The sequence below is a fragment of the Falco biarmicus genome, chromosome 1 (assembly GCF_023638135.1).
Source record: "Falco biarmicus isolate bFalBia1 chromosome 1, bFalBia1.pri, whole genome shotgun sequence".
NCBI lineage: Eukaryota > Metazoa > Chordata > Aves > Falconiformes > Falconidae > Falco > Falco biarmicus.
This window is the reverse complement of record NC_079288.1, coordinates 25,926,571-25,938,331: the sequence shown is the minus strand read 5'-3', so window position 1 is coordinate 25,938,331 and position 11,761 is coordinate 25,926,571. Positions and strand designations below refer to the sequence as shown.

Genomic DNA, 11,761 nt, shown 5'->3' with positions numbered 1-11,761 from the left:
CTCCTTGTGCTCTTTGTATGCACAGAGGGATGCACAAGCAGAGCAAAAGCCACTTCCTTGCCACACGTGTGCACACAAGTACACATGAATCTGCAAACACAAGTGACCTGCCTCTTGCTTGTGTGCACCTTTCACATGGGTCAGCACTTGCTTGCATCCTGTGCATGCTTACACACGTGCTACTTATATCTACTGTATAAGCCATACCTGTATCTATGGATTGTCCTTATGGCAAGCGCACAACTGTGTGCATGCAGGCCTTGCTACCCAGGCCCAGTCCTCTCTTGAATGTCTGTGTACACCCTTGCACAAGCATATATGCAACTCACGTCCTTGGCAAACATCCAGGTAACGGGCAGGCCAGGGAGGGTGGCAAAGGGCACAGAGCAGTGCAGTGTGACGGTTTCATCTGTTTGGGCCCGCAGGACCTGCACTGGGAGCATTGAGAAGCATGTGAGTTCACATCTACTCATGCACTTACAGGAATGAATGTGCTCCTGTGTGACTACAAGTGCTCACGTGCTCGCAGTAGAGGTGCACAGGCATGCACCTCAGCACACTGCTGTGCGTTCATGGTGGGCCCAGCAGGCATGGCCACACATGAGGAATGGCAGTTGCCCCCAGAGACCTGGAGGCACCCAGCGCCGGGGTGGGACTTAGACCAGCCTGGATGCCTGGGTCTACCATGTCCCCATACCTGGGCAATCCAGGGGAAACTGGCAGTCCACGAGGCGGCAGGTAGCACACTGGAAGACGCGAGCAGCTGGCTGGTATCCTAGGATGGAGAGACTTGCTGGTCCCATGGGGATGGGAGATGTATGAGGCGACAGAGGGTGGCAAGACAGAGAGACGGGCACTCACCACAAGGCGGGACACAGGCTGGAGCTGGTGGAGAGGAAGCAGCATTAGACTGGGGATCACTGGGGATCCGCATCCCTGTGATGAGCTGTTTGGGCTCGTCCCTTGTCCAGCCCAGATGGGATCCCCAGGGGTTTCTTCAGGATGGGGGTGCCCAAGGTGGGGGTCCCTGGGGTGTAGATGTCCATGGTGGGGGGGTCTGTGACAGTCCCTTTAGTGGGGGTCCTGGAGAATTTCCAGAGTGGGAGTCTTGGGTGGGCGTCCCCACTGGCCCCATACCTTTCTCCAGATGGCTCAGCTTCGCCCAGATTACGTTGACGGCTGCCTGTAGAGACACCTCAAAGGGCTCTGTCCAGAAGGCCAGGTAGACAATGTAACCTCCCTCTGATCCCCAGAATCCCTCCTCAGACCCCACAGATCCTCTGTACTTGCCTCAACCCCATATGTCCCTACTGGAGTTCCATATATCCCCAAATACCCCCCCAACACCCCGCCCCTCCCCCCAGAAGCTGTATACCTTGAAGCCCACATACCCTCAGGATTCCCCAGCTATCCCCTTACAGCCCCAGACCTCCATATCGTCTTGTATTTCACCACACCCCCCATTCAAGGCCTCCGTGTCCTATCCCCCATGACCCATGTCCTGACCCTACCCCTCACATGTCCCACATCCCCTGCTCACTCGTCTTGCTCTGCTTCTCCAGAAAATGCAGGGCATCCATGACGATCTCCCGAAGTACATCACGCTGCCCCGACCCTGCGACCAGTACAGGTGTGCTGAGACCAGTACAGGGTTGGGATTGGAGGTTCAGGGATGGGAGGGTCCAGTAAGGGCTGGGAGTTCCTGGGGGTTCCTGCAGTCCTGATCAGGGTTTAGGGATACTGGGGAAGGGTCAGATATTCTTGGGGATTCCTGAGGTCCTAGGTAGGGCCAGGGTGTCCTCAGTGTCCCTGTTCTGGTTTGGGTGATTCTCAGGGTCCTAGGCAGGGTTGGGGTTCCCAGAGGTCCCTGAGGTCCAGGACAGGACTAGGGAGACATTGGCATTGTTGGGAGTCGTAGGGTGCCTGTCTGGGGTGGGTCCCTGGGGTTTCTGTTTAGGAAAGGGGTCTTCAACTGCCAGGGATCCCGTGTCAGTATGAGGGCATCGGTTGAAGTGGGAAACCCCAGACGGCTCTGGGATCCTGTTCAGAGTGGTGGTCCCCCTTGGGCTGGAGGTCCCTGGTGGGATGGAGGTGCCGGTCAGGATGGGGAACCCATGACGCACCCACAGTGACAGAGGAAAGTGGCTCAGCAGCCTGGGCAAGGGCCTCAAGGCAGCGTTGATGTCGAGGGTCCTTGAGGGGGGCCCCAGTAATGTCATGGCAGAGCTGTTCCCGCTGACTGGGAGGCCCAAAGCAGAGCAGGCAGGAGTAAACCGCAGGGAGCCAGGATGCCAGGGCCACCCATTGCCACAAGGCAAGCCCCCCTGCCTTGATGCCTGGGTTTCCAGGGAGCCAGGGAGCCAGCACCCACCACCACCCCATGGCCACAAAGTACAGCACCCAAATGCTTGGGTCCCCAGGGAACTGCAGGGTTCCCAGGTGGAGCCCAGGCGCCTGGATACCCAGGAGACAGCGGGGTTCCCAGGTGGAGCCCAGGCGCCTGGATACCCAGGAGACAGCGGGGTTCCCAGGTGGAGCCCAGGCGCCTGGATACCCAGGAGACAGCGGGGTTCCCAGGTGGAGCCCAGGCGCCTGGATACCCAGGAGACAGTGGGGTTCCCAGGTGGAGCCCAGGCGCCTGGATACCCAGGAGACAGTGGGGTTCCCAGGTGGAGCCCAGGCGCCTGGATACCCAGGAGACAGTGGGGTTCCCAGGTGGAGCCCAGGCGCCTGGATACCCAGGAGACAGTGGGGTTCCCAGGTGGAGCCCAGGCGCCTGGATACCCAGGAGACAGTGGGGTTCCCAGGTGGAGCCCAGGCGCCTGGATACCCAGGAGACAGTGGGGTTCCCAGGTGGAGCCCAGGCACCTGGATACCCAGGAGACAGTGGGGTTCCCAGGTGGAGCCCAGGCGCCTGGATACCCAGGAGACAGTGGGGTTCCCAGGTGGAGCCCAGGCGCCTGGATACCCAGGAGACAGCGGGGTTCCTATGTAGGTCCCAGATACCTGGGTCCCCCCTTGAGAGGAGTGGGGATACCTAGACATATGAGTCCCCTGGGGTGTGTCGGCTGGAGAATGGGCTCCCAGACCCTCATTTTGGTCTCCCCAGATTTTCTGCCTTCAGTCCCTGCCAGTCACTTTACTTGGTGACCCAAAATCCCCTCTATTTTGATGTCCAATTCCTTGCCTTTGTCCCTATGACCCTGTCCTGTCAGCACCCCCAGTCCAGTCTCTTGCAGAGAGGAACTATGCAAGGCTTCTCCTTTTCATTCCTCCATGTCCCATCTCATTAACACCTCCTTGCTCTTCCACCCAGGTGAGCCAGCCCGATCCACGGTAGAGCGGCAGATCTTGCTGCACAAGGGGGTTTCCTAAGGCAGGAAAATGCCAGGGCAGCGGAGACACCCACTGAGAGCTGACAGCTCTCATGAAAGATGCTTTCAAGGTCTAGGCATTGCCAGAGCAACCGCAGCCACCCCACCCCCATAAAAAGCAGCCTATGGAGCACTAGTGGCCAGGAGCACTGCCAGCAGAGCAGGCCAACTGTGTGGTGATCAGCCAGGGTGTGCGCAGCAGTTTGCATGGCAGTTTGCGCAGGAAGGGCGTCATCATCCTACCAGCAAAAGAAGCGAGTTCAGTTGGTGGTCATCACTCTCCCAGGAGGAGCTTGGCTATGGTATCCACCTGGAAGAAAGCTCTGTACTCTGCACTCACCAGGATGGATGTGGCAACCCAGAGAGAGCTCCGGTGAAAACATGCAGGCATCCAGGCCTCGGGCTGCAGGGCATGCAAGTGCCTTTCATGGATGGCAGTGGTGAGAAGAGCTCTGTGGGGTGTGGACAAGTGGATGGTCTGCTCAGCCTGGTGGCAGAGCTACAAGAGGAAGTAGAAAGTTCAAGGAGCATTGAGAAGTCTGAGGAAAGCATAGACTGGTGGAACCATGCTCTGCCCTCCATGAGACAGAAACAGGAACAGCCACCAGAAGAAAATCAAGATCAAGGGGATCCTGTATCCTCCCTCTGCTAGGCTGAAGGTGGTGGTTTAAAGGGTAGGAGTGAATGGAGGCAAGTCCATGCTCGGGGTGGCAGGCAAACTCTCCTTGGCCACCTCGTCTTCCCAGGTGACTCTGTACAACAGGTATGAGGCTCTGGATGTAGACGGCCAGTCGATGGATGATGTGGATGACAGTCCATCTACACCAGAGGTATTGCCAAGGTCAGAAAGGAAAGAGCCCTTCCTTCCCCCTAGGGATGATGTTACAAGTGCTGTTGGCATGAAGTACAGGGACCAAGCAGAGAGGACAGTGAAAGCCTGGTCTGGTGTTGATGTCCCCCGGCTGAAGGGGACGAGGTGCCACTCTCCCGCGCGGGTCTCCCTGTCAGTGCTGGCTGTACTTGGGGAAACAGCACCATCCCTTTGCAGCCATGTTTTAGGAGTGCCTTTGCAGCAAAGGCACCGTGGAGCCCACGGCTGGGTGTCCGTGAGCAGTCAGCAGGGCTGGGGATCCTGTCCGGGAGCCACAGGCTCGCTGTGGCATCCTCTGCTGTCCTGGGTCATGCTGGGTTAGACCTTACCTGCAGGCACTGCCCCGCAGCCCAGAGGTAGCGCCCGACGTGTGCTCTGAGGTCAGGGTTATCAGTACGAGTTGCACAACGTGTGTGCGGGGGCCAGGGGAGGGCAGAAGCTGGAAGGGTCCCCAGCCGGGTCAGGTCAGGCAGCCCCAGACTGGGGGCTCCAGCTCAGACTTGGCTCTCCCTTCCCGAGGCAGGGTCTGCCCTTGTGCTCCCACGCATGCACATGAAGACCCCCACCCTGAGGTCCAATGCCTGGACAGGTCTCAGCCCCTGCCCCACGTTTCCCCAGAGCTGCCTTGGACAGGCAACAGCCCTTTGAGGTCCCACAGTGGTCTGGGGCCGCAGAGGTCCCGCGAAGGCGATTGCCCCACAGGAGCAAGGGGGAGAGAGCCACCCTGACCCCAGCTTTGCTTTGGCCACGAAAGCGGTTCCCCCCCCGGTCCATCCCCACCTCTGCAGAGAGCGCAACGGGGTGAGGGGCGGCGGGGATGGGGGTGCTTCCAAAGCCAGCTCAGCACCCAGGCGTCCCAGGTGCCAGAAGTGACCCCCCCATTCCAGGTGTACCACAGGCCTGTGAGGAGTGCAAAACATCTACTTTATTAAAGCTGCCGGCCAAAGAGCACAGCGGGTGGCTCTGGGGCATGCCCAGCACAGCGGGTGGCTGTGGGGCATGCAAAGGTCTGCTGGAGAAACTGCTACTTCTTGCCACGCTGCTTGCTTTTCATCAGGAGCAGCCCCTGCTTCTTGATGCCCTCCCGGGTGAGGACAAGGCCACAGGATTCGTCATCAGAATCCAAGGACTCTGAGGAGAGAGTGGAGAGGAGTGGGCTGTGGAGGCTCTGTGCGCTCATGTCCCTGGGCAGAGCCGGCACCTTTTGCAGGGCTGGTGGCATCCCAGAGAGCCCTCGTGCGGAGCCCTGAGGCACAGGCACTGCCGACTGGCTCTGCCAGCCCCGCATCCCAGGGGGACCTGCAGAGCCTGGGGTTGCCACCGCTGTGGCCCCTTTTCAACACTGCTGGCGCTTCCCAGAAAGGCCTGGAGCCAGGGGGTGGTGGGTACAGCTCCCGCTTTGTTAAAAACACAGTAGAGAGCTGCCAAAAGCTCGTGGTCTCCCCCAAGAACATCCAACAGGAGGAGGCCACAACCAGGTGATTTTGAAGCCAAGGCTCTCCCTCCTTGTCCCACAGCACCTGGGACAAGCAGCTCGTGGGTTGGGCTCTGCTGGGACAGTGGAAGACAGGCAAGGATGCCCAGGAATCCCCACGGGCAGGGGCTGGGATGGTTGCTGTGGCACGTGTCCTCGCTGTGCTCTCCTACCTTGGCCGCTGCCTGCGTCCTCCAAGGAAACCCTCAGGTTCTGTGGGTGATCCGCAGTGGTGTTCTCTAGTAAATTACGGACCTCGGCAAAAATCTGTGGAAGACACTCTGGGTTACTTGCTGAAGGGGAGGTGGGTGTTCCAAGCCAAGGGCTGCCCCACCTCGAGGTCCCCGCGCGGGGCACACCCTGCAGTGCCCCGTGCCACTGGGGGCTGAGCTGCTCCATGGCTCTCCCCTGGCGCCACCTCCATCCTGCCAGCTGGGAGGACGCTTGGGATGGGCCGTATGGGAAAGCCCCGTGCGGGTGCCCAAAGGCCACAGCAGGGATGGAGCCCCCGCGCACCTTGTTGTCCTTGTTGGGGCTGCGCCAGTCGTGGGGCAGGCTGGCCACCCGCTGCACCAGGTAGCGCAGCTTCTGCTCACAGTGCTGCAGCTTCTCCTCCACCGCCATGGCCTTGACGGGATCCTCCTGGAGTCAGAGAGAGAACAACCACCTTGGTGGGGAAAACGAGCCACGGGGGGGGGGACAGTGGCTGCGCCAAGCGTTTCCACGCCGTGCTGCTGCACCACCGGGCAGTGGCCGGGGCCAAGCTCACGCCAGCCCCATGTGGGTACCTGGCCGGGCACGGTGATGCCCTGCAGGCGGACGAAAAGGCTGTCGATGTCCTCTTCACATTTCAGCAGAACATCCTTGCTCCTCATCATCTGGGCCCACATGTCCTCCAGCCGAGCCTCTTGGCACTGCAGTTTCAGCCGCAGCTCCTCCTCCAGCACCCTGGAGCCAAGCACATTCACATCCATACAAGTGCACAGGGGGGGCAGGAACACCCTAGAGCTGTTGCAAAAGCTGCTCAGGTTGCCAATGCAGAGCAGAGGTGCTGCCTGCAACCCAGCTCCACGCTGCTGGTACCACTTCCCACGCCAGGCCAGAAGCAGGGGTCCTCCTGCCGCCGCAGCGGGAGCTTTGGGTGCTCTGCCAGGCCCAGAGCTGGGGGAGCCCCCTGCTCAGAAAACCTGGCGGCACAGGAGGGGTGGGCGGCTGCAGTGGGACATGGGAAGGGGTGCCCTGCTGTGTCGGGACACCTGGCACACACGTGTCCCCCCCGCCAAGGGCCGTGGCCCGGTGGACACGACTGCACACCTGCTTGTGTTGGAGGGCTGGTGAAACTTCAGCTTAGCTAGGTTCAGCTCCAGCTCGTGCAGCCTCTCCGCCAGTGCCCGCTTCTTCTCCTCGCCCTCCTTGATGCACTGCTCCAGGTCCGCCGAGGACTTCTGCTGTTCCAGGAGCCTGCCGGGTATGTCCTGGCCGGGGGAGAGCACGAGGACTCAGCCCCCGGTGCTCCTGCAGGGTACAGGACCCGGGCCGTGGCCTCGGGGAGCCGTGTGCACCATGGACGGCTGCAAGCTCATGTCACGGAGAAGTGTGGTGCCATCCCTGCCTGCCCCAGAGGGCCTCTGGGGGTCTCCCGAGGCAGAGGAGGGCAGAGAAGCCCACAATGAAACAAGGCAAGCAGAGGGCTCTCAGCTCCCCGGGCCCTGAGCAGCCATGGGTTTTGCCAGAGGGGGGGGTCACGTTACCCAGATCCTGGAGCACTGCAGCGCAGCCTTGGCCTGCTGCATCTTCTGCGTGACCCTGGCCTCGTGCTCCATCTGGGACCTGACGGCCTCCAGACTGGTGCCTGGGGTGGGAGGGAAGCGTCAGGGAAGGATGCCTGCGGCTGTGCCCGCGTCCCACCCCCCTGCACCCTGCCAGGCACTCACCCACGAGCTGGTCCTGTGAGGCCGGGGTCGGGGAGTCCACGGTGAGCTCGTGCCTCTCCTGCTGCAAGGATGTGCATTGTCACCCCCCACGCTGCTGACAGCCGGGGGGAGCTGGCCCTGCAGGCCCCCGACCCGTGGGGGGCCCGGCACCGATGCCTGCCGTCTGCCCACAGCCTGGCCTGTGCCAGGACCCCCAGCTCACCGCTCTCAGGTGCCTTTGGTACACCTCCTTCCGCCACCCTGTGTCTACAGAGACCTCCTGGGTGGCCCGGGAGCGGTACATGCGCGCTCTCTCCGCAAGGATCCGGCTGCGCGTCCTGTTTGCGTCCTCCTGGAGCGTGTCAGAGAAGGGAGAAGTGGCTGTCAGAGCTGGAACGGACCTTTGGCAGCCAGCTGAACTTGTGGGATGGCCAGGGTCAGCAATGACCAGCCCCGCCGCCAAGTAGACAGGCTGGGAAGGATAGTGGGCAAGGAGGGCTGGCGGGTGGAGCGTGCTGCCTTCGCCGTAGCTGGGGCTTCGGGCAGGCTGTTCCCAGCCCCAGGGCAGCCCGGCCCAAGAGCGACACCCGGGAGGAGCTATGGAGCCATCGGGGTGCTGTGGGCAAGCCCAGCTCCGGCTCTTTTGCTCTTGGTTGAAGGCACACTCAGCAGCTCCGGGGCACATGGTGCCGTTGGTGGGCTCTGGAGGGTGGAAAAGGGCCCCGAGGTGCCCCTGGCCATCTCACCTTGGCTCTGTCAGCGGCTTTGCAGGCCTCCAAGGCCATGAGATCCATGTCCTGGAGCTCCCTACCATACAGCTCGGCCATCTTGCACAGGAGGTCCAGCTGCGGAGGCAGGTGGGCCAGCTCCTGGGACACAGGGAGCCACAGCACGTCACCCCAGTGAGCCCCAGGGGTCCCCCGTGCTGTGACAGCAGATGGAGGGGAGCAGGAGGACCTCTTTGATCTGGGAGGGGGGCGTCCCACCAGCGTTGCCCCTGGGGCACCTCCTTGTCTCTGCTGGGGGAGCAGGTGGCACGATGGCACGGTGGGGAGGAGCTCACCTTCCTCAGGACATCCCGCACCGCCAGGTACAGGGCAGTCACCTTCTGTCCAGTGTGGACCTTGAGGAGCACCTTCTCAATGTTTTTCTCCAGCTGGCAAATGGCCTGGGGCAGAGGTGGGGGGGTACAGGGGGTGACCCCGCATGCCGAGCCCAGAGGCCAGCTGGGGGGTGCAGGGGCTGGATTAGAGCCCTCTGCAGGTGCTGCCAGCCCAGGAGGGGGTCCCAGGTACCTGCGCCTGTGCCTGCTGCCGCTTGTCAGGCATCGCAGCATCCTGCAGCTGCTGCAGCCGCCTCTGCAGCTCCTCCCGCACTTGTCTCCGCTGCCTCACCTGGTGCAGCAGCATGTTGCAGGTGTTCACCCGTTCATAGATGTCGGCCTGGAGCTTCTCCTGGGCCACCTGGATGGGCATGCGAGCATTCAGCAGGCTGGAGGCAGAGCTTGCTGGGTGCCCGCGGCACAAGGGGGTCCTGCCTGCAAAACTGCCCCCAGGGTGGAGCTGGGGACACCGGACTTAGGGGTGCTGCCTAACTGAGACCCAGGGCTGGGCGTCAATCGAATCCATCAGTGCCCCAGCTGCGGGGGTGCCGGAGAGCAGCAGCAGCAGCAGCAGCACCCCCCCGCACCCGCCTGCCGCTGGCCCTGCAAGAGGCCCCCGGGCAAAGGCAGCTCTGCGGGGCCAGGGTCTCTGTCACCGCAGCGGGGCTTATAACCGCGTTGTAACCTCGGGACGGGCAGTGAAGGGCAGGGCAGGGACAGCATCTCTCTCTCAGGGATGCGGCTGGAGCTGCAGGAACCCGGGCAGCCCTGGGCACACACAGGCTGGGACAGCCGGGAGCACTGCCGGGACAACAGATCTGCTCAGGGAGCTCAAGGAGGATCTGCACGGGTGGGTCCCGCAGTGGAAAGGGACCCGTGGGACCACACACAAACACCCCCCGTTGCACCACACCAGCCCTGGGGGGCTGTCCTTGTGCCGGCACCAGGTCACTCTACCACCCACCCTGTCCTTCTGAGCCTTCCCACAGCCCCAGCCCCCTGCAAGCAGCCCGGGCGCGCTGGGCCCTGTCTGGTTGGCCAAAGTGGCCCCCAAGGACTTTGGCGCTCTGCAGGTCTCAGAGACGCTGCGTCTGTTGTGCTGTGGGCACGAGAGGGGCAGAGAGAACAATCACCACCAGCCTGGGGCCAGTCCCAGCCTAGTGCTGCCCTGTGCCGCCCGCTCCCGACAGGGCCAGCGCCAGGCAGGGGTAGAGCAGGAGGGACCCGACGGTACCTGCTGGCTATGGCCCCGGGCACGGACGTCCTCCTGCACAGCCTCACACAGGCGGGGGAGCCGCTCTCTGGTCCCACTGCGCTTTTCCTCACGCGGCTGCGCGCAAAACTTCCTGCCTTGCTCTGGGGGACACAAAGGCGCTGTTGGTACCGTGCAGGACAACGCGGGGACCGAGAGCCACCCGCCCGCCCCAGGCCGTCCCCACAAGAAGCCCAAGGGGCAGCACCCTGCAAGGCGACGGCGGCACACAGCTCCTGGGCGTGCTGGCTGAGGTTTGCCTTGTGGCCCGGCATGGTGCCGCTGCTCCTGCCTCGGCCCTCCAGCCTGGCTGCGCACGTGGCAGCCGTCGTGGCTCTACTGCCCGGTGGAGACGTTGCCGGGCTGTTAGGACGTTGGCAGGCTGTGACACGGGCTGTGACATCACAGAGCTGAGCTCACTCCTTGCACTGGCGTAACTGTCACGGCGGCACCTCCCAGTGCCGCATGGCACACACCTCCTGCTCGGCCAGCGCCTCCTGCTCAGCCATCGCCACCCACGGCCCCCTCCTCTCCGCTTCTGCGGGCGACAGGCGAATGAATAACCAGTTACTGAGGCAGCCCAAGGCAGGGCGGGCAGCGCGGTCCCAGCGCCGTGGCTGCAGCAGTTGCAGCCCGCCCAGCTGGGGGACCCCTCCAAGCCCCACCAGACACGGGGCCAGGACACTTGCAGGGAAAACACGTGGGCACATGGACCCGAACAGCCCCCCGCGCTCTCTGGCAGCTGCCGGCTGGTTTCGCATGGCACCAGGAGCCCGTTCCTGCCTCGCCACGTGCCTTCGGCAACACGGAACAGCTACACAGGGAGTTCTGCTCCCGTTGCACCGGGCAAGAACAGACCAGCTGCTGAGACTGGGCTTTGGTCTTGTCCTTCCCGCACGTTCTGGCTCAGCTACAGACACGGCAAGGAATGCAAGCATGTACATTTATTCGTTGAGAAATAAAACCAAGCTCCCTCTACCAGAGAGGAGAATAACCCTCAATCTTTGATTTGCAGAAAAAGACTCCTTACAGAGGGAAACTGCCTTCCTAGCACCAAGCTTGTAGATCAGCTCTGATGAAGTTTCTGTAGCTCGAGATCTTTAATGTGCAGCCGTCCTATGGTGCTCTAGCTGCTGAACATAGGAAACAAAGAAATTAGAGGATTCTGAAATCAAGTGTTACCGACACAGGATCATCCCAGGCTCTTACTCAGCACCTCATGTGCAGACTGATGGATTGCATGTTAACGCCAATGGCCCGTGACAGGCTACACGCAGACATTATCATCTTCTGTGCTTCATAAAAATGCGCATGAAGAGATGGCCCTTTGAAAGACAAGCAGTGAAGGCTTTGTGCCCACAAGGAACCTGGCCAGTCTGTCCGTGCACGTCGAGATCTCCACGCTGAGGCGGGGCCCACGTGGCAAGTAGAGTCATTATGCCACTACACTGTCCTAGGCAGCATTTAAACATCACGGCAGGTTACCGGGGGGTGGCAAGAGAGAGCTTTTTAGAAGAACGGCTAAAATGCCTCAAGGATGTCCATTTCAGTGGCCCTCAGCAAAACTCAGACTCTCGAGTGGACGGCCCTTCCAAAATACTGCTCAAGAAACATGAGCCAGGCTTGTACAAGCTCGTGTCAACAGGCGCCTGCAGAAACCAGCTTCCAGGAGGAAGCCTTTGACTAAGGGTCTAGTCCCACAGGCCCCCTGCACCTCACACGTCAAACCTCTCCGCTTTCAGTTGTCTTCAGCCCTCCCTGCCTAAATTCTGGAG

At 61.6% G+C, this 11,761-nt stretch overlaps 1 protein-coding gene across 1 annotated transcript; it reads right to left on the bottom strand.

Moving 5' to 3' along the window:
* Window positions 1–5,255: 5,255 nt before the first annotated feature.
* LOC130159479 (coiled-coil domain-containing protein 183-like) lies at window positions 5,256–9,189 on the bottom strand. Its single transcript, XM_056361163.1, has 10 exons — window positions 8,928–9,189; window positions 8,696–8,800; window positions 8,379–8,501; window positions 7,856–7,984; window positions 7,654–7,729; window positions 7,471–7,571; window positions 7,022–7,194; window positions 6,508–6,667; window positions 6,236–6,361; window positions 5,256–5,986 (listed from the first exon to the last, which is right to left on the bottom strand). Exons 1-10 carry the CDS (start codon window positions 9,105–9,107, stop codon window positions 5,648–5,650), a joined length of 1,512 nt encoding a protein of 503 aa, XP_056217138.1. The 5' UTR covers window positions 9,108–9,189; the 3' UTR covers window positions 5,256–5,647.
* Between the last annotated feature and the right edge of the window lie 2,572 nt (window positions 9,190–11,761).

Coding starts and splice junctions, on each gene's coding strand:
- LOC130159479 (XM_056361163.1), bottom strand. CDS start 9,107: ATGCCCATCCAGGTGGCCCAGGAGAAGCTCCAGGCCGACATCTATGAA. Junction 7,730..7,855: donor ACCAAAGGCACCTGAGAGCG/GTGAGCTGGGGG, acceptor GGGGGGTGACAA/TGCACATCCTTGCAGCAGGA. Junction 6,668..7,021: donor ACAAGCAGGTGTGCAGTCGT/GTCCACCGGGCC, acceptor GCTTGGCTCCAG/GGTGCTGGAGGAGGAGCTGC.